Below are 23,776 nucleotides of genomic sequence, written 5' to 3'. Positions count from 1 at the left end.
GGACCCGAGGCCGCCGGCGCTGTCGCCACTCACGTGTGGCCCACGGTGCCCCTCCCGCCGCGCCGCCCGTCGGGCATGGACTCGGGCCGGGACTTCCTGACCCTGCACGGTGAGTGCCTGACCGGCGCGAGCGGGGAGACCCTGCAGGGGCAGACGCCGGGAAAGCAGTTCCGGACCCTCGGCAGGGGGGCCCCAGCTCCTTCGGCCACCTCCACGCAGCCCTGGGCCAGCCTCTCGGCCTCTTTGCCAATTAGGGGAATCTCAACCCGCGGCTCCCTGAGTGGGACTGCCGGGCATGACCCTGGGCGTTTCCAGGCTTGTCCCCAGATCTGGCCTGGGGTGAGGGGGGGCGGTGTGGGTCTAAAGACTTCCCTCAGCCTTGGGGACTCCCCCTTTTCCTGGTGGTGAAAGGCTGTGTTCCACTGTCCGACTTACGCGGAGGGGTCGAGGAGGGAAGGAAGCAGCATCCAAGAACCACCAAGTTTTCCCCGCCCCGTCCGGGCCGCCTGTAGAGGCTCCCCAAAGCCTGGGCGTGCCTGAATCGCGTCAGGCCGCGCGGGTGTGGCAGGGTTGGGGGTAAAGGTGTGGGGCGAGGAGGCGTGCAAGGCTGGCCGAGGTCGGGCGGTGCAGCCCTAACTGCCAAGCGCAGAAATCACAGTCGGCGATGCCCAGGCTGGGAGGAGCAGCCCGATCCCCGCAACTGCGGACCCTTCTGGCGGGACAGGGCCAGGTCTCAGCTGGAACTGCCCGCGGCTCCATCCTTTGTCCAGCGAGCTTTGTTTCCTCTGATCTCGGCGCAGAATCTGGGCCAGCTCCTTGCCCTTTCTCTGTCCCTCCAGCAGGGAGGGGAGTGTGGGCTCCGGACTGCAGGTCTGGCAGGCTTTGGGCAGGGAGGAGCTGGGGGGTAGTGAGGGAGGAGCTGGGGGAGGGGCGGACAACATGGACCTGGCACCTTGTCGCTTTAGGAGGGGGACTCATTCACTATTGGGGGCCTTACCCTACTGTCCCTCCAGATCATCTTCTAGCTCAGCAAACCCTGCCCCTCTCACACCCACCAATCACTGCTTAACAGTACATCCCTCTTTTTCTAGTACCCTTGGGGTTGGAGGTTTTAGTGACCACCACCCATCCATCTAAACCACCTATGGAGATAATAGATGGGAAAGAGAAGAACAAAGTCCTTCGGCCCTCAACTAGAGTCCCTTGGAATTTAGGGGGACTCAGAAATATTCCCATCAGCCACCCCCTCCAGTCTGTTGTGTGGTTCCCAGTTAGCCCAGACCTGGTCCCCATAGCCCAAAGAGAACTTGCTCTGTGACCAGAGCTGTTGCCTTCACACCAGTAGCCCAGGCTCCTCAGAGTCACCAGATGAGTCATGGAGTCCCTACACCTTCCAGTGCTCCCTCTTCTCAGGCTAGAGGCATCTTTAATACTCCTGCCAGACTGGCAGGAAGGGAGGCTGGGCAGCCCAGGGGACACAGTGGAGACTTCTGCTTTCACTCTCACACTGCAGAGTGACACCTCTTCCCTGCCTGCCTCACACTCAGACCTCCGCAGGCCCTCTGGTTGCCTCTGACACAGCAGCAGCCTCATGTTGGAACAGGCTCCATCCTCAGTGTCTGTGCCTTTGTTCACTTTTGCTCCTGGGGCAGCCCTGGTGTCTTTCCCATGGAAAGACATGGAAGCTCGGTCAGAACCTCCCAGTCCTGTGGCATGGCTTGGCTACCCTGGCCCATCCTATTTCAGACCAGCCTCCTGAATGCTTCTCCTGCAGGGCTGGCATGAATGCTGTCATCCCAAGCTGTTTTCCCTGAAGGCCCTGCCACTTCTAGCTCATCACCCAAAACTACCTCCCTTAACTGCCTTCTGCTCGCGCTGCAAACCAGATGGGGAAGAAAGAACCTGTCAAGAGAATTGATGGTTGGAGGGGGCGGTCACTGTGCCCTGTGCTGTTCCAGGTTGTCTACACTTCCATTGGAGAGTCTGCATCCCTTTCACATTGCCGGTCCCACAGCACTGGGCATGTGCTACAGAATAACACTCTGGCCTGGCAGTTGTGGGTTGCTGCAGAAAGGTCCTCTGGGTTCTCTCTCCTGGCCTGGGGGACTATGGGGCTCACCTAGACATGATATGTCCCTTCTGTCCTCACCCCAGATGCATGCAGAGGCAGTGTAGTATTACAGACATAGCTCTGGAGTATCTGAGCTCAAGTCTTGGCTTTTTCATCTCAGACAAATCCCTTGACTTCTCTGTGCCTCAGCTTCCTCATCTGTAAAATGGGTGATATTAACACTACCTGTCTCATAAGGTTGCTGTGAGGATTGAATTAGGTAGTATTTATATGGCATTTAGAACATGCCTGGTAGCCAGTAAGTGCTATGTTCCTGCAGAAGGCCCCCTCTCCAAGTTCCCGGGCCCTGTGAGTTGCTGTCTATAGTTCTTTGGGAGAGGATGGGGCATCATAGAGTAGTCCCTAGCCAGGGAAACTGTGACCGGAACTAGATTCAAAACTAAGGGGCTCTTTCTGGTGCCTCTGAAGCCCTCAGACTGATGCTGTAGCCTCCATCCTCCTCCCCCGGCCCCCTTCCTCTGCTGTCTTTATTCTGGCTAGGCCTGGACTGGCTTCTCCAGCAGGTCCCCTGTTGTGCCCAAAAGGATTTTACCTCCTAGGGGCCTTCCCTCACTGAACACACCTCCACTAACCTTTCCTTCACCTGATCTCTCCTGCCCCATTGCAAGAGCTGGCATTTGTAAAAGTGGAAGTCAAAGGGGCTTCATCTTGGCCCCGGGAGCCCTAGCTTTGCTTCTACTTACTGTGTGACCCTTTGCCTTTCTGGGCCTGTTTTCTCTCCATGGGATGCAAGCATATTTCACAGGTGATGCCGTGAGGATAAAACACTAATGGGCATAGGAGTTCTAGGTTGCCCAAAAAGCCAGTCCCCCAAGAGATGATGGTTCCAGAGCCATCATAGCAAGTTGGGTGGCCAGCTCCCCACCCACCTCAGTTATGTTCCAAAGCTGTGTGTCCCTGGGGTTCCAGGTCCACACTGATCCACTCTGATCTTAACTTCTTTGTGTCATAGGCCATTTTGGCAGTCAGGTGAGGCCTGTGGACCCTTTCTCAGCATCATGTTTTTAAATGCAGAAAATAAAATACATAAGAATGAAAAAGAAGCCAATTATATTGAGATGTGATTCTATCCACAGGTCCTTGTGGGGATCTTTGGTCTGGTTAAGAACCCCCGTATGGTTTCTGTGTAACTCAGGCTGCCATTACACTTTGTTTCCCCTTCTCCAAAGAACAGCTTCTCTGTGTCCATGTTTTAGCTCATCTACACTAAGACACCTTTGCTCATGATTTACTTTCTGTGGTGTGACCTTAGGCAAGTCACTCTGTGCTTCAGTTTATTATTGCTATGCCTGTCTGTGCCAAAAACTGGCTTTGTCAGTGACTCACTGTTGATGCTGGTGGCTGGAGCTGCAGTGAAGCGAATGGAGGAATTATTCAGAGGCAGAGAGTAAAAGAGTGAGTCAGGCCTCTGGGTGATGTCCTGACCTTGGCACACAGTAGGGGGCTCAATAAATAATTGCTGGGTGAATGAAAGGGAAGTTGTAATGTACATGAAAGGACCCACTGTTCCCGAGCATATTGGCAGCACAGTTTTGTACAAAGTTGCAGTCGTTCTCGTGTATTCATCAAAGCAAGCCTGCGTTAATGGGCTCATTTTAAGATCAGCGTTTTTTCAGAATTCCATTCGCATCTGGCACCTTGGGGACTGTCACTCAGGTGGACAAACTGAGAGAAGGAAGCAGGTCCGCCTGAGGTTCACAGTGAGGCAACAAACAGCAAGTTGAGTCACAACGAATTCGTTGGGTAATTGACGTGAAATACTGGGCGGTCTCCGTGTCTGGCCTAGGCTCCGCCCCCGGTTCCGCCAGGCCCCGCCCATTCGGTTCTCCGCTAGAGTGCCGCCCACCGGGACACTGCTCAGCTCAGTCTCCGGCGGTCCCACGCCGGCCTCGAAGCTCAGGCTCCGCCCCCTGGTCGGACTCCGCCCCACGCCGCCTCCAACGCCGAGGCCCCGCCCCAGCCTGCCTGAACATCTCCCTGCCTGGACACTGCTTTTCCAGGGCGGGATCCTCCCAGGCTGGTCTTCTGGGCCCTGGCTCCGCCCCGGGTTTGCTTCTCGGGTTTGGCTCTGCCTCCACGTCGCCTCCCGAGGCGGTTCCCAGCCTGAACTCCGCCTCCTTGGCCCTGCTCCTCCCCCACCACGCCTCCTTGACTCTGGCTCCGCCCCCGGGCCACTTTCGGGCCTCTGGCTTTCGCCACAGATTTGCTTCCTGGATTATGGATTTGTCTCACTCTACCTCCCAGGCCCCGCTCCTCGGCTCCGCCTCCTGTCTTCTGGCCCCTCCCACCCCATCCACTCCTGACTTGTTTTCCCCCACCTCCAGAGGGCATCGGTCCCACCCCGCCTGGGGCGGGCTCCGCCTCCTGGGGGGCTGACTCCGCCCCCCTCTGGGCCCGCGGCCCCGCCTCTCCGGACTTGGCCCCTCCTCTTGGGTTCTAGCCCCTCCCTTCCACTCCTAAACTCCGCCCCTGCTCCCCTCCAGGGCGGCGGCTCCACCCCCTGTACCCGGGCAGGCTTCTGCTGGCGGCACTGCCCTGGACCTGGGTCCGCGGTGGCCCGGACACTGTGGAGCGCCATGCAGTGCCTGGGGGGCCGAAACCGGAGCAGATCCAGGGAGCTTTACTTGCAGGAGCAGAGCCTCAAGGTGGCAGCGCTCAATGGGCAGAGGCTGGGTAAGGGGCGCAGGAAGCACCAAAATCCGCAGGGAATTGGGAAGGCAGCTGGAGTAGGAGACAGACTACTTGTCCCTGAGCTTGGGGGCCACCTGCCTTCAGCTTTTGATTGGACCTGTTTAGTACTTCTGTGAGTGTGTGACCCACTGTGGGGCTGTGTTTGCAGTGGTGGCATGTGGGGGTGAGTACTGGGGGGATTAGTTACCCTTTTTCCTGATCTATCTCAGCCCCTCCAAAGCTCCCCATTCCTTGCCACCCCAACCCCTCCCGTTTACAAATTTCTAAGGCACCACTGGATATGTGGCCCAGTGTGTAACAGGTACGCTTGTGTAACCAAGATCTGCAAGACTGTGTGATCTTGTGCAAAAGTGTGTGCCTGTATGTGACAGGTGTGACAGTGGGTGATCCAGTATGTGATCCAGTGGCGACTGAGTAATTCTGTCACATGTGTGGTACTGTGGGGCCATTGTGCAGCAATGATGGTGTGTAATGCTGTGTAACCAAGTATGTGACATTATGGAACTGAGGGTGTCTGCATGTGACCCAGTGTGACAGTGTGTGATCCAGTGTGATGCTGTGCAACTGAGTGTGACTGTGTATGACAGATTTGACAGTGGGTGACCCACGGTGACTGAGTGATTCTGTCATTCTGTGTTATGGCGTGTGTTACATAGATTTCGTGATGTTTTTACTCATGGCAGTGTGTCCCTGAGTGGTGGTTGCTTAAAGTAATGAATGTTTCATAGCACAGACCCTATGGGCAGGCTGCCCGCTTCTGAGTCCTGACTCTTCCAGGTAACTTCCTTGAGCCTCGATTTCCTCATCTGTAAAATGGGAATAATGATAGTGCCTTCCTCAGAGGGCTATTGAAAGGATTAAATACATGTACTACGACCAGCATTTTATTCAAATATTAACTATTATTATGGTGGCTGCTATTATCATCAATATGATGATGTTCTGGCGCTGCATGTTGTGTGGCTATGTGAGACTAAGTATGACACTGTGCAATTCCCTGTGACAATGTGTAATTGGGGGAGGGGCAATGTGGCACAGTATGTGGCTCATTGTCTCTTCGAGGTTGTGCGTAGCAGCATGTGACTGAGTGTGGTGGTGTGGTGTGACAAACATGTGGCTGTATCTCTGTGTAACTCTGTATTGCTGTGGGTCCCAGGCCCAGGGTGTCTGCATTATGCATCACCCTAGGTACGTGGGCAGGACACCTGGCATCCCCCTCAGCTTCCCACTGGCTCTTGCAGCACCCTCGGCCCTTCCACGTGGCCACCTCACTGAGTGCAGCTAGGCTGGGCAGGTGGGTGAGGCTGCAAGGTCAAGCCAGGGCAGGCCCCTGAGCTCAGAGGCCCCTCACCACCACCCTCCCACAGGAGGGGGAGGTACTACAGCTGAGTGAGTGGGGCTGGGTGAGGGGTGTCCACAGGCTTTCCAGGAGCTAAGGGAGCAAGGGTGGTGGGGAGCATAGAGGCTTCAGAAATGAAAGGGCCACAACTGAGACTGAGATGGAGGTGCCTGCCCAGCGTCCCAGTGGCCCACAGGGCAGTGGCTACCACCTTTCTGGAATTATCAAGGCCCACCTTGGGACTGAGGTCTACCTTCTGGAAACCATGTCGGCAGCCAGGGACTTATCTCTGTGTGACCGCCAACAGGGTCATAGCTTGGCTCCAGGACAGGATGAGCATGTCATCTCTTCATGGTGTTTTCCAGAACGGGAGGGTGGGGTCACCTTCTACTTCCTGGCACCCTCCGCTTCCCATCTGTGCTGTTGTCTGTGGCTTGCCCTGAGTGTGCGCAGCTTGGGGGGCGAGGTCCTGGCAAAGGGTAAGGAGATGTCCCTCCCAGTTGTACCTCAGCCTCAGAAAGGACAGAGGTGGCCCTCTCCCCTGGCAGCCTGGGAACTCCCTTCCACTTCCTTTTATGCGGGGCCCCTCAGATACAGCTCTGTAGGAGCCCACATCTCCTCCACCAGTCCTCCCCTTGGGCTGAAGGGGAGATGCTCACACTAAGGCAGAGTGTCTCTAGAAGTGGGCAGACAGACCTGGGACAAAGGAGGAAGAAGGTCACATCTGACTGTCACCTCTGAGGAGGCCCAGAGATGCCTCCGCCAATACTGTTCTCGCCCTGTGCTGATGGGGAAACAGAGGCACAGAGAGGGAAGGGAGTTGCTTGAAGATATAGCTGGGTTGGGTGTGATGAAGGTGGGGGATACTTTATCACAGCTGGTACTGGATCTGCTTGGGGGTGAGGGCTCCTGAGAAGCCAGGACTGGTGTCCCTTTGGTGCCTCCTGTCTGGGCCTGGGAACCTGGGCCTCTGAGAGTGGCAAAAGAGCAAGACAGGAGGGGGGTAAGCAGCCAGGGTCTTGGTCCTCCCTGTAGGCTCTGGGCCAGGCCCTGCCTCAGCTCCTGAAAGGGCTTCATTGTGCCTTAAAGCTGCCATATCCTGAGGGGTCCCAGACCCAGGCCATCAGAGATGGGGGTAGGGTGGGGAGGGACGGAGCATCCCATCAGGCCAAACACAGGCCACAGTGAGCTCATCTGTCTATTCTGGGGGCAAATATCAGAGACCCACTCAAGTCAGAGGTGGGGGCAGCAGGGGTGAGGGTGGCAGAGATGGGCCCAACGGTCCCACGGCAACCACAGAGTTGACACCAAGAACTACAGTTGCCATTACCTTAGAACCTCCATAGATTCATGCATCATCTCATTCAACCTTAGAACTTCCTTTTGCAATGTGTGCTATTATTATCCCCATTTTATAGACAGGAAAGCAGAGGCCCAGCAACATGAAATCATTGCCCAGGTCACTCATCTGGTCAGGAAGGGTACCTGAATGTAGGCACAAATGATTCTGGAGCTACTGGAGTTGGGAATTTGTTTGGCTCTGTGATGGTCTGGGGTCCATTTCCATTGGTGTCTGGCCCTTTTCCCCCTTGATTTGCCTGGTCAGCTTCCTTCAGGTCACTCTGACCACTAAGTGTGACCAGGAGGGGCCCACCCCATCTTTCAGAGTCAAGCCATCAGGAGCCAGGGGTCTTGGATTAGCTGCCTTTCCTTGGTCCATTCAGCTCTGGGTGGCAGGTCACAGGGTATAAATGTGGAGGAAGGAGAGGCAAACAGAGCTGAGGACGAAGCTGGCGAAAAGTGGGCTCCGAGAGGTTCAATGGTGGGCATGGCCAGTGTGGGGCCCAGGACACTTGGTGGAGGAGGTGACATCTTACCATCTTTGACCCCCAGGCCTACAGGGTGATGAGGACCTACTGGCCCTGCTGAAGGGCAGCCAGCTCCTGAAGGTGAAGTCCAATTCATGGCGGAGAGAGCGCTACTACAAGCTGCAGGAGGACTGCAAGACCATCTGGCAGGAGTCCCGCAAGGTCATGCGGACCCCAGAGTCCCAGTTGTGTGAGTCCCCTGGGCCATGGGGGAGGGGGCAAAGTGTGGAACCTGGCCACGGTGGGGTAAAGGTAGAGGTCAAACATGGACCAAGACTATAGATGGGAAACTGAGGCCTGGCCTGGCAGGGCATCCATTCATGTGGCCAGGGCCAGAAATGAAGGAACTAAGGCTGGCTGGGGTCAAGGACAAGAGCCTGCAGAGAAATTGAGGCCTAGTCTGGGTTGGAGAGGACTGTCGTGGAACGAGGACAGAGATGCTGAAGTTCTCTGGGGTTGGGGATACATAGCCATGACCACAGATGGGGACAGCCAGGCTCAGAAGCAGGGTGGGAGCTGGACAGTGCTGGTTGGACTCACACGTGTCTGCCCAGGCAGTTGTGGGAAGAAGGGCAATTGGGTACATTAGGATTCCAGGTGTGATGTGGCCAAAGGCCAGGCCCAAAGTCCAGAGGTAGATAAGGTACTTCCGGGTATCAGTGGCCAAAGTGTGAGGTGGGGCCGCAGGAGGCAGATCCTCCCTGGGACTGAAGCCTCAGGAGGGATGTTGGAGCAGAGCAGGGTTGGGACACAAAGGGAGAGGCCCGGGCTGGGAGCTCCCTAGAGGGTGTGAGTCTGAGGGCTTTCTGGAAGCTTCTAAAAAGGCCTAGGAACCCAAGGCTTAGGCAGCAAATGGAGAGTGCCCCCTGCAAGGCCCCAGGCAGAAGAAAGCCCTGCTAACTTCTGCCCTTTAGTGCAAGAATTCCCTGAAGATCTATAAAATGAGATGTTCCCCTCTGCACCTTTACTTGGTGGGAAAATCTCAGACCAGTGCTGTGCAGTAGAACACTCTGCAGTGACGGAAATGTTCTGTCTGTGTTGTTCAGTATGGGAGCTGCCAGCCACCTGGGGCTACTGAGCCCTTGAAATGTGGCTAGTGTGACTGTGGAACTGAATTTTTAATTTTATTTAATTTTAACTAATCTAATATTTAAATAGCCACAACTGGCTGGTGGCTACTGAATTGGACAGAGCTTGTGGATCATTGCAGCTTGGGTTTCACGCAGCCCAGACCCCTGGAAATCCCTCACCCGTTCACCTACCTGCGGCAGGTCTGTGGGGAGCGAGACCAGACACGGGTGACAAGCCGAAGTAGGAGGAGGGCATAAGGAAGGGGAGGGCCAGCCCACTGACGGTCCCCCAGTAGGGTGCTTTTAACCCAGGAAGGGATCTGCCAGCTCTCAGGACAGGGGACAGGGACCTGAGAAGGTGGGGCCTGCAGGCCTGTGGTCTGTGGCGGGGCCCAAGGTGAGGCAGGACAGGAGCAGGGTTGGATGGGGGAGAGTCCGGCTGGGTCGTGGGGGCCGGGAGCCGTGGAAGGTTTCTGAGCAGGGCAGGGCATGTTCTGGGGGCATGGGGGCTCTGAAGCGTTCTCAGACAACCGCCCTGAGCTCGCATCTGCCCCAGCCCAGCCCACTGCCACAGAGTACAGGACTGACCGCCTGGCCTTGCCCCTGGCTCTGGCGCCAGACAGGCTCCTTCACAGGGCTCCTGCCCTGATATGGGGTTTCCTGTTAGTTGCTGGTGGGTGGGGCAGAGTGGGACCGGGGATATCATGCTCTGAACTAGGGGGACGGACTCCTTGAAGCCCACCCACCTGCCGATACAGTTGCCTGGCTTCCCAGTAGGTGCCTAGCTCTTGGTGGGGTGGGCGAGGGATGGATAGAAGAGTAGGAGGCCCAGGCCTTTCTAGCAGGAACCCCGACTTGTGCTGGCGGGATGACGACCTCACCCTGCGACAGCTCTGAGCAAAAGGGCAGGAAGGGCACTCCAGGCCGGAGACCCAGTGTGAGCCAACATGCAGGGATGAGGATGGGAGAGGGGCCTGGGCGGCAGGCTGAGGGGCTTCACCCTGTGAGGATGGGCACAGGGGTGCCAGGTCCAGGTCAGCGAGCCCAGGTGTGCTAGGTAAGGAGCACGGCCTGAGAGGCTTTCTGCCAGGTCAGAGGGGCCCCAGACGGTCTTGTGCTGTGCATGTCTATTGGCTGCTTCCCTTCGCTGCATGAGCAGTGAGTCTGTTGTCCTCAACTGCACTTCACTGCTGGGGAAACTGAGGCCAGGTGAGTGAGGAGTGGAGCAGCCCTCTCCCCCAGTTCCCCTTGGCTCTGCTTCCGGCTTTCTAAGTCTCCCCCGATCCTGCCACCACTCCCCCGCGCCCCCACACTCTGGTTCCCAGAGGCAGACAAGGTATTATCAGCAGTGGAGGCATCTGGACTTTCTCTGTGGTGCGGGTGGGGGCGCTGACCCTGGGGGCTTCCATGGCTCAGGCTTCCTGTTTTCATTCCTGGCCTGGGGCAGCTACAGCTGCACCCAGTGCGGGGCCTGCTGGGGCACAGGAGGCTGTGGGCAGACGGATTAAGCAGGGATATCCTCTGCACCCCAGATGGCCCAGGGCTCACGTGGCCCACTCTGCAGAGCCTACACACACGTGGGGCCTGCAGGTGGCTAGGAGGCCCCTGGGCACTCAGGGTGGGGTGGGCACAGGGTGGACTTACTGCCAGAGCCAGTCTAGGACCCAGGACAGATGGATGAGGCGGGCTCAGGATGGGGGTAGGCAGAGGCAGAGCCTGGGCCCTGCTGCTGGGAGGTGCAGCATGAGCCTGGCTGGTGGGACTGACTCCCGGCCAGGCCGTGGAGGGCATTGGGATGGGGGTAGACAGGGACTTGCCTCTCCCTGAAGCTTGGAAGGGTGGGCTGTGACAGGAGGGCCCCTGGCTCCTAAGAGCAGAATGATGTAATCTCTCAGACCCCTGAGGGGCACCCTCCAGTCTGCCTGTTGGGACCCTGGGGAGCGGAGCCTTCCTGCACCTCCTGCTGAGGGGCTCCCTGAAGTCAGGACACATGCAGATACGCACAGGGCAAGGCCCTGCTACCCTCTGACACGGCACTTCCCCCTCTGTCTCTGGCCATCTGCCCCTAGGCCCCAGGGCAGGGCTTCCTGAGGGTGGCCCTGGTCTCCTGAATGATCAGGAGGCGGGGGCAGGAGGCTTTTGTGGCTGTGTGTGGGGAGGACAGGCCCAAAGGCCAGTATGGTCAGGAGGGTATGTGGCCCGTCTCTGTCACAGGCACCATGCTCCAGAACGGTCTCTCCCCAACTCTAGGAGCCCTACTCTGCCCCAGTTCCCTGCCAGGGGCCCTGCTCCCCTCATCACCGAGACAGCGGGTCTGGGATCCCAGGTGCCCTTTCCACCATAAAGTGTCTGTCCCTGTTTCTGTCCATCTCTCCCTGTGCATCTCCACTCTGCCTACTACAGCTGTGCCTCCTGCTCTGTCTCCGCCTCAGTCTCTGTCTTCCCCTGCCCTTTGCCCACCTTGTCTGACCTCCTGCCTCTTTCCTTTCTCTCTGGACTCAAGGCCTGAGCTCCAGCCCTGGCTCTGTGTCTCTAAGCTGTGTCCCCTCCACTGTGCCCTTGGCTGTGTCAGAGGTGGGGCTTGGCCTCACAGGATTCTCTGTCCCCTCTCCCCCAACTCTTGCAGTCTCCATCGAGGACATTCAGGAGGTGCGGATGGGGCACCGCACAGAAGGCCTGGAGAAGTTTGCCCGTGACGTGCCCGAGGACCGCTGCTTCTCCATTGTCTTCAAGGACCAGCGCAATACACTAGACCTCATCGCCCCATCGCCAGCTGATGCCCAGCACTGGGTACAGGGTCTGCGCAAGATCATCCACCACTCGGGCTCCATGGACCAGCGGCAAAAGCTTCAGCAGTATCCTTTTGGTGGCAGTGGGTTCAGGCCTGGCTTGTGGATACAGGCTGTGCTTGCCCCACGGGCAACCTGGGCATGAAAGGTGTAGTCAATTTGGGCTGCCATAACAAAATACCCTAGAGCAGGGGACTTAAACAATACAAATTTATTTTCTTACAGTTCTGGAGGCTCTAAGTCCAAGATTAGGGTGCCAGCATGGTCAGTCTGGCGAGGGCTCTATCTTGCTTGCGAGCTGCCTTCTCCCTATTGTCCTCACATGGTAGGCAGAGACAGAGCAAGCTCTCTGGTGTCTCTTCTTATATAAGGGCACTAATCCCATCATCAGGGCCCCACAACCCTCATGACCTTACCTAAACCAAATTATCTCCCAAAGGTCCTATTTCCAAATACCATCACATCGGGATTAGGCCTTCAACAAATGAATTTTGTGGGAACACAATTCAGCCCACAGCAGAAGGGAAGCAGGGAAAGTGCATGGAGGCCTCTTCAGTCTACTCTGATCCAAGGGCAGACAGCTCTGCAGCCCCTGATACTCCCCGTGTCCCCCTTTGTGATAGTGTGGAGTTAGGAGACTGGGGAGGCTGAGGGAAGCAGGCTGCTTCAACAGGAGACCTAGTCTTGGATGCTTTAGTCGTGTTTTCTAGAGTTACTACACTTTTCTCCTCTGGGAATGGGGAGGCCATGGTACCCTCCTGTGCCATTCTTTGGGGAGTGATTGAATTTCCCCGGGCTTGGTGTACAGACCAGCCTGTGGGCTTAAAACAAATTAACTTCAAAATCTGGTTGCACAACAACACAGTGGTCTATAATTCATAGTGATCAGGCCTCTGGCATGAATGGATTAGCGTGGAGCCAGCCCTAGCGCCTTTTTTTTTTTTTTTTACCACAGCTTTATTGAGGTATAATTCACATGCCATACAATTAACCCATTTAAAGTATTCAACCCAATTCAGTGCTTTTTAGTATATTCACAGAGTTGTGCAACCATCACCATAATCAAGTTTAGAACATTTTTCATCAACCCAGAAAGAAACCTTGTACCTTCTAGCAGTCACTGCCCATTTCCCCTCAACCCCTCAGCCTAGACAGACACTAATCTACTCGCTGCCTCTATACACTTGCCTGTTCTGGGCATTTCCTATAAATGGAATCATGCAGTCTTTTGTGACTGGCTCCTTTCACTTAGCGTGTTTTCAACATTCATCCATGATGTAGCCTGTGTCAGTACTTCATTCTTTCTAATTGCCTAATAATATCCCATTGTATGGATATAGTACATTCTATTTGTCATTCACCAGTTGATGGACATTTGGGTTGTTGCCACTTTGGGGCTCCTATGAATAATGCTGCTGTGAACATTTGTGTGTAAGTGTTGTGTAGACATGTTTTCATTTCTCTTGGGTAGATACCTAGGGGTGGAGTTGCTGGGTTGTATGGTTAACTCTGTGTTTAACCTTTTGAGGAACTGCCAAACTTAAAAAAAAGGCTACACCAATATACATTCCCACCAGCCGTATATGAGGGTTTCGATTTTTCACATCCTCGACAACACTTGCTATTATCTATGTCTTTTTGATTATAGATATCCTTGTGGTATGAAGTGGTATCTCGTTGTGGTTTGATTGGGATTTCCTGGATGGCTAATGATGTTGAGCGTAGTTACATGTGTTTATTGACCAATTGTATATCTTCTTTGGAAAATGTCTATTGCACATTTTTGTTGTTGTTAAGCTCTTCTTTTTAACAGATCTATTTATTTTTATTTTAATTATTGTAAAGTATATATAAAACATAATTTTATCATCTTAACTATTTTAAGTATACAGTTCAGTAGTGTTACATATATCAACATGGTTGTGCAACCAATCTCTGGAACTTTTTTTATCTTGCAAAACTGAAATTCTATACCCAATAAACAACTCCTCATTCTCCCCACCTCCCAGCCCCTGTCAACCACCATCCTACTATCTGTGTCCATGAATTTGACCACTCTAAGTACCTCCTATAAGTCAAATCATGTAGTAATTGTCTTTTTGTGACTGGCTTATTTCACTTAACATAATGTCCTCATTCACCCATGTTGTAGCATGTGTCAGAATTTCCTTCCTTTTTAAGGCTGGATAGATAATATTCCGTTGTATGTTATACCACTCTTTTTTTTTTTTTTTTTTTTTGAGACAGAGTCTCACTCTGTTGCCCTGGCCAGAGTGCCGTGGTGTCAGCCTAGCTCACAGCAACGTCAAACTGCTGGGCTTAAGCAATCCTTCTGCCTCAGCCTCCCAACTAGCTGGGACTACAGGCAAGTGCAACCATGCCCGCCTAATTTTTCTATATATGTTTTTAGTAATCCATATAATTTCTTTCTATTTTTAGTAGAGACGGGGTCTCACTCTTGCTCAGGCTGGTCTCGAACTCCTCAGCTCAAACGATCCACCCGCCCCAGCCTTCCAGAGTGCTAGGATTACAGGCGTGAGCCACTGCGCCAGGCCTGTTATACCACATTTTGTTTATTCATTCATCCATTGATTTGACACTTGGTTTGCTTTCACCTTTTGGCTACTGTGAATAATACTGCTATGAGCATGGGTGTACAAATGTCTCTTTGAGACTCTCTTTCAATTCCTTCAGGTTTATATTGAGTGGAATTGCTGGATCACATAGAGATAGATTTTCAATTTTTTGAGGAGCCATCATACTATTTTCCATAGCAGCTGTGCCATTTTACATTTCCACTAACAGTGCACAAGGGTTCTAATTTTTTCACATTCTTGCCAACACTTGTTATTCTCTGGTTTTTGATAGTAGCAATCCTAATGAGTGTGTGGTGGTATCTTGTTGTAGTTTTGATTTGCATTTCCCAAATGATTAGTGAAGTTGAGCATTTTCATGTGCTTTTTTTCATCTTCTTTGAAGAAATATCTATTCAGATCCTTTGTCCACTTTTTGTTTGGGTTGTCTTTTTATTACTAAGTTGCAAGAGCTCTTTATATATTCTAGATATAAGTCTCTTATGAGATATATGCTTTTTTTTTTTTGGAGACAGTCTCGCTCTTTTGCCCGGGCTAGAGTGCGGTAGCGTTAGCCTAGCTCACAGCAACCTCAAACTCCTGGGCTTAAGCAATCCTTCTGTCTCAGCCTCCCGAGTAGCTGGGACTACAGGCATGCACCACCATGCCTGGCTAATTTTTTCTATATATTTTGAGTTGTCCAGATAATTTCTTTCTATTTTTTAGTAGCGACGGGGTCTCGCTCTTGCTCAGGCTGGTCTCGAACTCCTGACCTCAAGTGATCCTCTCGCCTTGGCCTCCCAGAGTGCTAGGATTACAGGCGTGAGCCAGCACGCCTGGCCAATGAGATATATGCTGTGCAAATAATTTCTCCCATTGTGTGAGTTGTCTTTTCTCTTTTTTGATAGTATTCTTTGAAGCAGAAATGTTCTTAGTCTTGATGAAATCTAATTTATCTACTTTTTTCTTTTGTTGTTTGTACTTGTTGGTATCGTATCTAAGAACGCTTTGCCTGATCCAAAGTGATAACATTCACTCTTATATCTTCTAGAGTTTTATGGTTTTAGCTCTTACATTTAAGTCTCTGATCCATTTTGAATTCATTTTTGTGTACGGTATGAGATAGGGATCCAGTTTTTTTTTTTTTTACATGTAGATATACAGTTGTTCCAGCACTATTTGATGAAAAGACTATTCTTTTCCCATTGAATTGTCTTGGCACCCTTGTCAGAAATCAATCTACCATAAATATGAGAGTGTCTTCTGTAGTCTCAATTCTATTCCATTTGTCTAGCTGTCTATCTTTGCACTACTACCACAGTGTTTTGGTTACTGTAACTTTGTAGTAAGTTTTGAAATTAGGAAGTGTGAGTCCTACAAATTTATTCTTTTTTTTTTTTTTTTGCAAGATTGCTTTGGCTATTCTGGGTCACTTGAATTTCTATATGAATTTTAGGATCAGCTTGTCAATTTCTGCAAATAAACCAATAGGATTTTGATAGAGATTGTGTCAAATCTATGGATCAATTTGGAGAGTATCCCCGTATAATAATATCAAGTCTTCTGATTCATGAACATGGGATAAATAATTCCATTTATTTATATCTTCTTTAATTTTTTTCAACAATATTTTGTGGTCTTCAGAGTATAAGTTTTGCACTTAAAAAAAATTTATTCCGAAGCAGGGCACTTGAGAGACTGAGATGGTATGATCTCTTGAGCCCAGTAGTTCAAGACCAGCCTGGGCCACATAGTGAGACCTTGTCTCTTAAAATAATTTATTTAAAGCATTTTGTTTATTTTAATGCTGTTGTAAATAGAATTATTTTCTTCTTTCTTTTCTTTTCTTTCTTTCTTTTTTTTTTTTTTTAGAGACAGAGTCTCACCCTGTCACCCAGGCTGGAGTGCAGTGGCCTGACCATGGCTCACTGCAGTCTCTAACTCATGGGGTAAAGCAATTCTCCCACCTCAGCCTCCAGAGTAGCTGGGGCTACAGGCATGCACTGCCACACTTGGCTAATTTTTAAATTTTTTGTAGAGACAAGGTCTCACTATGTTGCCCAGGCTGGTCTTGAACTCCTGGGCTCAAGCAATCTTCCCACCTTGGCTTCTCCAAGTGCTGGGATTACAGGCGTGAGGCACTGTGCCCAGCCTGCTTTCTTAATTTCGCTTTCAAATCGTTCATTGCTAATGTATATCCAGCTCCTTTGGCGGATACATTTTGAGTCCTGTTGTTTTTGTTTCCTGTGTGCTTTTGAGCATTTGAGAGACTTTTAGGTGTTATTTCTCAAGGCCACCTCTGTCTGAGTTTGAGCCTTCTAAAAAGCCCAATTCTCTGGTACTTTTCTGTTAGTCACTCCTTTTGCACAGGCTTGTCCTTGGACAGTCTTGTGCCCTTTGCAGGGTCCTCCTTCCAAGACCTTGGGATCATAAAGCCATTCCATGTGCTGAATAGCCTTCAGTAGAGGAATCTGTGATTGGTTGGACCACTCTGAACTTGATTTTTTCACCTGGCTTTCTGCCATAATTTTTTTTCCACATAGATGTACATATATATGAAATTTTGAAAATATGTATACGTTAGAATGAAGTTTTAAAGGCCTACAACACCCACCTCCTCTAGAAACTACCAATATTTGCATTCTCCTCCTAATCTTTTTTTCTGCATTTCCATTTTCGATTATACACTTGTAATCCATTTTCTGTATAACATTAAATCATAATTATTTCCCTGTTTAGTATAGTCTCCATAAATAGCTTTAATGACGGCATAATATTCCACTGAGCGGATGCACTATAAATCAGTGATCCATTCCTTTGGTGTTGAACATTTACTTTATTTTTAGTCTTTCACTACTATAAATAACACCCCAAAGAATCCCTAATATGAAAATCCAAAATCCAAGATGCTCCAAAATCCGAAACTTCATGAGTACCAATATGATGCCACGAGTGGACAATTTCATACCTGACCTCATGTGACGAGTTGCAGTCAAAAAACAGTCAAAAGTTTGTTTCGGCCGGGCACAGTGGCTCACGCCTGTAATCCTAGCACTCTGGGAGGCTGAGGTGGGAGGACTGCTTTAGCTCAGGAGTTCGAAATCAGCCTGAGCAAGAGCGAGACCCCGTCTCTACTACAAATAGGAAGAAATTATATAGACAACTAAAAATATATATAGAAAAAATTAGCCGGGCATGGTGGCACATGCCTGTAGTCCCAGCTACTTGAGAGGCTGAGGCAGGAGGATTGATTGGGCCCAGGAGTTTGAGGTTGCTGTGAGCAAGGCTGTCTCCATGGCACTCTAACCTGGGCAACAGAGTGAGACTGTGTCTCAAAAAAAAAAAAGTTTGTTTCATGCACAAAATTATTAAAAATATTGTATAAAATTACCTTCTGACTAAGTGTATAAGGTATATCTGAAACATAAATGAATTCATGTTTAGATTTGGGTCCCATCCCCAAGATATCCTATCATGTATATGCAAATATTCCAAAATCTGAAAAAAATCCAAACTCTGAAACACTTCTGGTGCCAGCCGTTTCAGATAAGGGATAATTAACCTGTGTGTTCCAAAAAGCTTCAGTATTTAAGAGTATTTCCTTACCAATAGATTCCTAGAAGTGGAATTACTGAGTCAAATGGTAAAACAGTTTAAAGCTTTAGCTATCCCTAGATTAACTTTCCTAAAGATTGTACCAATCTACCTCGCCCCAGTAGTGAATGAGTGTCCATTTCACCTCACCTTTTCTTGCACTGGGCATTATATGTTTAAACTGACAATTTTATAGTTTAAGAAATTGCATCTTATTTTCAAATTTTAATATCTTGGAATATTAGTAATGTTTGCAAAGGTCAGTTTATATTCTTTTCTTATTTAGTTATTAGGATCATCATATTGTTTTCTTTTTAATTAATTTTTCCAAGCCTTTGGTGCAAATGTTTCCCTCAGTCTGTCAGATGGAAGACATATTTTTCTTTATTTGATCCTTAGTTTTTTTGTTTTTGTTTTTGTTTTTTGAGACAGAGTCTCGCTCTGTTGCTAGGGTGAGGTGGCATCATCGTAGCTCACTGCAACCTCAAACTCCTGTTCCTCAGCCTCCTGAGTAGCTGGGATTATAGGTGTGCACCACCACGCCCTGCTAACTTTTCTATTTTTTGTAAAGACCAGATCTTGCTCATGCTCAGGCTGATTTCAAACTCCTGAGCTCAAGCAATCCTCCCACCTCAGCCTCCCTGAGTGCTAGGATTACAGGCGTGAGCCACCATGCCTGGCCTGAGCCTTAGATTTTTTTAAAGTTTATATAGCATAGATTATACTGTTATTTCTTTTGTGAATTCTTGTAAAAGCCTGCTATTATTTCTCTTGCTGTGTTTATGAGGTTTCATTGTCTTTGTTCCATCCTCAGTTGTCTGATTTCTGTGGCACGTGCTGCGGACTCTCGTTCCTCAAGGTGAGGGCGCAGGGGGGCCAAAATGCCCCAATCCTGATGGCTTGATCCAGGCTTTCTTTCTGCATGTGGTGTCCCCACCTTCTGGTCAGCGGCTTGACATTTGCCATTTCCTGTAACATAAGCCTCACTTGCTTTAGTCTGGTTGGCTAACAATTATATATTGAAAACCAGTAGGACATACTCTGAAATGTTAATGGTGGTTACCCCTGGGTGGTAGGAATATGGGGAATTTGTTTATTTTTCTGTATTTTCTAAGTTGTCTACAGTGAGTCCTGTTATAGTAAGAAAAGAAATATTTTCAAAAAATTCAAAAGGTTTCAAAACCAGCAAATAGAAAAAGACCCCTTAATAGGATGTAGCATTTTCTTCCCGAGAGGCCGCCAGGGCTCGTCCCTGAAATGTGTGTGTGCAGCAAGTCAGGCCTCCAGGGAGTGTGTCTGCAGCGGCTCCAGCTTGAACCCTGGCTCGGGCTGGGACCTGGGTGGGTCCCAGGGCTCCTGGGTGCTTTCCTTACTCCTCACCCAGCTGGATTCACTCCTGCTTGCGAAAAGCTGACAAAAACAAGGACAACAAGATGAGCTTCAAGGAGGTGCAGAACTTCCTGAAGGAGCTCAACATACAGGTGGACGACAGCTACGCCCGGAAGATCTTCAGGGTGAGGCGGGAAGCGGGGGCTGGGTCTGTGTGCCAGCGGGCCCTGGATGCTGGCCCGAGGCCTGCTCTGAACCACACCCCCTCGGCTGTCCTGGCTTTGCAGGAGTGTGACCGCTCCCAGACAGACTCCTTGGAGGACGAGGAGATCGAAGACTTCTACAAGATGCTGACGAAGCGGCAGGAAATCGACCGCACCTTCGCTGAGGCTGCAGGCTCAGGGGAGACCCTGTCGGTGGATCAGTTAGTGACGTTCCTGCAGCACCAGCAGCGGGAGGAGGCGGCAGGGCCTGCCCTGGCCCTCTCCCTCATTGAGCGCTACGAGCCCAGCGAGACTGGTGAGGGCCTGGCCAGGGCCTGCGACCTGCAGTCCCAGGGCCACACAGGGCTGGGAGACCTGCGAGGAGACTGCAGCCAGAGAAAAGGGACCTGGAGGGAAGGGGCTGCCTGAGCCAGCCCAGGGCCCCTGGTCAGTACTTGCCTGTCCTGTGAAAGCAGGCAGATGGGAGACAGGGCTCCAGCATCACTGCCCCTCTCTGGGCCTCAGTTTCCCTCTTGGCTCCTCCTTTAGGAGGCTCTGGAGACCTCCTCCCCAAGAAACAGAGAGAGAAGTGTCTGGAAAAGCAGATGCTATTCCTGCTTCCTTCTTTGCACCCATTCTGGGCCCAGCTTTGAGACGGGACAGAGCAGAGAAGATGGGGCCCTGCTCTGGAGGGGGTTCCAGTCTGGGGACACAAAGGAGGAGGAGATGAGACTCTGCCCTCAGGGACTCAGAATGTGTCGACACGGAAGGAGGAGGAGACAGACCCCATTCTGGGGTAGCCATGGTCTAGTCAGGAGACTCAGACGTATCCTGTTGCCGAGAGCTCTGGAGGACCCACCCAGGGCAGGTGGCAGGGGGTGGAGTGGCGGGCAGCCAGGAGGGGACTGCCAGTGGCCGGCTCTAACAGGCGGTGGCCTCCTCCCTCCCAGCCAAGGCGCAGCGGCAGATGACCAAGGATGGCTTCCTCATGTACCTGCTGTCAGCTGACGGCAGCGCCTTCAGTCTGACGCACCGGCGGGTCTACCAGGACATGACCCAGCCACTCAGCCACTACCTGGTGTCCTCCTCGCACAACACCTACCTGATGGAGGACCAGCTCACCGGGCCCAGCAGCACCGAAGCCTACATCCGGTGCGGTCCAGGGAAGCCTTGGGGCGGGAGTCTGGGTGGGACCCAGGATGGGACCTGAAGGGTCCTAGCCACCACCCCTCCCTGCAGGGCACTGTGCAAAGGCTGCCGCTGCCTGGAGCTCGACTGCTGGGACGGGCCCAACCTGGAACCAATCATCTACCATGGCTATACTTTCACCTCCAAGATCCTCTTCTGCGATGTGCTCCGGGCCATCCGGGACTACGCCTTCAAGGTGGGCGTGCCTCTGGGGGGCGAGGAGCAGGATGCTGCGGGCGGACAAGCCCTCCTAACCTGCCCTTGGGCCTCCAGGCATCCCCCTACCCCGTTATCCTGTCCCTGGAGAACCACTGCAGCCTAGAGCAGCAGCGCGTGATGGCGAGACACCTGCGGGCCATCCTGGGCCCCCTGCTGCTGGACCAGCCGCTGGATGGGGTCACTACCAGCCTGCCCTCCCCCGAGGTGCGTGGTGGGGAGCAGGTGCCTGGAGGAGAGGGCAGGGGTCTGGCTGGGAGGCCGGCGGGTCTTGACTGGTTACCCCTCCATCCCTAGCAACTGAAGGGGAAGATCCTGCTGAAGGGGAAGAAGTTTGGGGGGCTCCTGCCCACTGGAGGGGAAGGCGGCTCTGAGGCCACCGTCGTGTCGGACGAAGACGAGGCTGCCGAGATGGAGGATGAAGCAGTGAGGAGTCGAGTGCAGCACAAGCCCAAGGTTCGAGGGGGAGCTGTGGGGGCCGGGAAGCCTGGGGGCCTCTCCCACCCCGCGCACCCCGGGATGTTGGCCTTGTCTCGGTTCTCTGTGGCTGCCACTCAGACCCTCTGCCCCCCGCTCTCTCTGTCTGTCTCCCTCTGTCTCTCTGTGTCTGGGTTTCTGGCTTTCTCAGTGCCTACCCTGCCCCCACCACTGAATCTAACCCGGGCCTCCCCGTGGCCCCCAGGAGGACAAGCTCAGGCTAGCGCAGGAGCTCTCTGACATGGTCATTTACTGCAAGAGTGTCCACTTTGGGGGCTTCCCCAGTCCTGGCACCCCCGGGCAGGCTTTCTACGAGATGGTGTCCTTCTCCGAGAACCGCGCCCTCCGACTGCTCCAGGAATCAGGTGAGCCCCCGGCCCGCAGCTGGAGGGTGCCGACCTCCTGGCTGACCATCTGGGCCGGCAGGGGCCAGGCTTGGCCCCCACCCCTCGGGACCAGAGCTGGCACTCCCGGCCCTGTTACCTGACAGGCTGGGCAGGGAGGGGCTCGGGCCTCACCAGGAGGCCTCCACTGCTGACCGCACCTCCCCTCCCCTCAGGAAACAGCTTTGTGCGCCACAACGTGGAGCACCTGAGCAGGATCTACCCAGCTGGATGGAGAACGGACTCCTCCAACTACAGCCCCGTGGAGATGTGGAACGGGGGCTGCCAGATCGGTATGGGCTGGCGGGGGCTGGAGGCGGCTTTTGGACCTGAGGCCAGGGGCCTGGAGCCCTGAAGGCCATGCACAGAGGTCTGAGGACCCAAGCAGGGTCAGAGGCAGGGGTGTGTGGAGCCGGTAACCTCGGTTTGGAAATAGTTTCCCACCAGCAAGTCACAGTGACTGAAATCCCATTAGCACACTAGCCTCTTGATCCCAACAGCAGAAATGGAATGTGCGATTAGTGTGGTGAGTCACTTAGGGTGGCAGGAGGGCAGTAGGCATTGGAATGATGGCTGGACCCTCCCTCCTACTCGCCGTGTGACCCTAGGCCTCAGTGTTCCCTAAGCAGGCTGGACTGTAGGCCCCCGATGCCAGCCCACAGCTTGTGACTGCCCTGTCCCGCCTGCAGTGGCCTTGAACTTCCAGACACCTGGGCCAGAGATGGATGTGTACCAGGGCCGCTTCCAGGACAATGGGGCCTGTGGGTACGTGCTGAAGCCTGCCTTCCTGAGAGACCCCAACTCCAGCTTCAACTCACGTGCCCTGACGCAGGGGCCCTGGTGGGCTCGGAAGCGGCTCCACATCAGGGTACGGCCAGCCACAGGAGGGACAGGTGCCCGTGGCCTTCCCCGCCCCACTACCCCTGACCCCTTAATTGTCCCCTGCCTTTCCTCAGGTCATCTCAGGGCAGCAGCTGCCAAAAGTCAACAAGAGTAAGAATTCCATTGTGGACCCCAAGGTGACGGTGGAGATCCACGGCGTGAGCCGGGACATCGCCAGCCGCCAGACCACTGTGATCACCAACAACGGTACGTGCTGCGCCTGGGCTGGGCCCAGCTGCTGGAGCTGGTGTCCGTACTGCTGATGTGGCGCCTGTGCCCCTAGGTTTCAACCCGTGGTGGGACATGGAGTTGGAGTTCGAGGTGGCTGTGCCTGAGCTCGCCCTCGTGCGCTTCGTGGTGGAGGATTATGATGCCTCCTCCAAGAACGACTTCATCGGCCAGAGCACCATCCCCTTGAATAGCCTCAAGCAGGGTGAGTGTTTGTCAGGGGCGGGACGGCCAGGGCGGGACGAGGCGGGGCCTGGCATCTCTCGAAGCATCCTCCATGAGTGACTGGAACGCTCTGTGTGCCCTTTCCTGCCCATCTGCCTGCCAGGATACCGCCATGTCCACCTGTTGTCTAAGAATGGAGACCAGCATCCATCGGCCACCCTCTTTGTGAAGATCGCCCTCCAGGACTAGGCTGGGGGAGTCCGGTGGGGTCCGCCCTGAGTGGGCCCTCCGTGCACACCTGGGCGCAGGGCTGGTGTGGCTCCCAGCCTCGCACCTGGAGCTAGAGGCCCCCGGACTGCCTTCGGCGAGGGCCTGTTGTCTGTGCTGCTGCCTCCCTGGGACCAGGAGCTGCCCGGTACCTGGAGCTGCCCTCAATTCCGTTAGGAACAACACTGCAGCCCACTCCACCCTCTGGCTGGCCCCCAGTCAGGGTTTTTGTAAAGATCAGGATAAGAGCAAGCCCTGTGGTCTCTTTACCTGGACACCAGAAAATCCCCCGTGAAGCGCATGCGTGTGTCCCAGAGCACCAGAGCCCAGCACCTCACTCCCCACCTTCCCCCACACACTCCAGTGGGGCAGGGTGTCTGGGG

The 23,776-nt window shown here is 53.0% G+C and overlaps 1 protein-coding gene across 2 annotated transcripts; it reads left to right on the top strand.

The window, feature by feature from the left end:
* PLCD1 (phospholipase C delta 1) lies at positions 1–23,675 on the top strand. Of its 2 annotated transcripts, none has more exons than XM_069475537.1 (15): positions 1–109; positions 8,055–8,219; positions 11,726–11,954; positions 19,440–19,569; positions 19,672–19,903; positions 20,538–20,739; positions 20,827–20,971; positions 21,049–21,198; positions 21,289–21,447; positions 21,674–21,833; positions 22,028–22,144; positions 22,541–22,719; positions 22,808–22,940; positions 23,017–23,166; positions 23,290–23,674. In XM_069475537.1, exons 1-15 carry the CDS (start codon positions 76–78, stop codon positions 23,373–23,375), a joined length of 2,271 nt encoding a protein of 756 aa, XP_069331638.1. In that variant the 5' UTR covers positions 1–75; the 3' UTR covers positions 23,376–23,674. The 2 variants fall into 2 exon arrangements, with proteins under 2 accessions (XP_069331638.1, XP_069331637.1); XM_069475536.1 differs by lacking the exon at positions 1–109 and adding an exon at positions 4,708–4,804 and having other exon boundaries at positions 23,290–23,675.
* Positions 23,676–23,776: the final 101 nt, after the last annotated feature.

This window comes from Eulemur rufifrons, chromosome 7 (genome assembly GCF_041146395.1).
Source record: "Eulemur rufifrons isolate Redbay chromosome 7, OSU_ERuf_1, whole genome shotgun sequence".
Taxonomy (NCBI): domain Eukaryota; kingdom Metazoa; phylum Chordata; class Mammalia; order Primates; family Lemuridae; genus Eulemur; species Eulemur rufifrons.
Note: the sequence above shows the minus strand (reverse complement) of the source record. Positions and strands in the feature narration are given on the sequence as shown.

What these genes read in the sequence shown, in the direction of transcription:
- PLCD1 (XM_069475536.1), top strand. Translation starts at nt 4,708, where the DNA reads ATGCAGTGCCTGGGGGGCCGAAACCGGAGCAGATCCAGGGAGCTTTAC. An exon ending in GAACGGGGGCTGCCAGATCG is followed by an intron (nt 22,145 to 22,540) that starts GTATGGGCTGGC and finishes TCCCGCCTGCAG; the next exon opens with TGGCCTTGAACTTCCAGACA. An exon ending in CACTGTGATCACCAACAACG is followed by an intron (nt 22,941 to 23,016) that starts GTACGTGCTGCG and finishes CTGTGCCCCTAG; the next exon opens with GTTTCAACCCGTGGTGGGAC.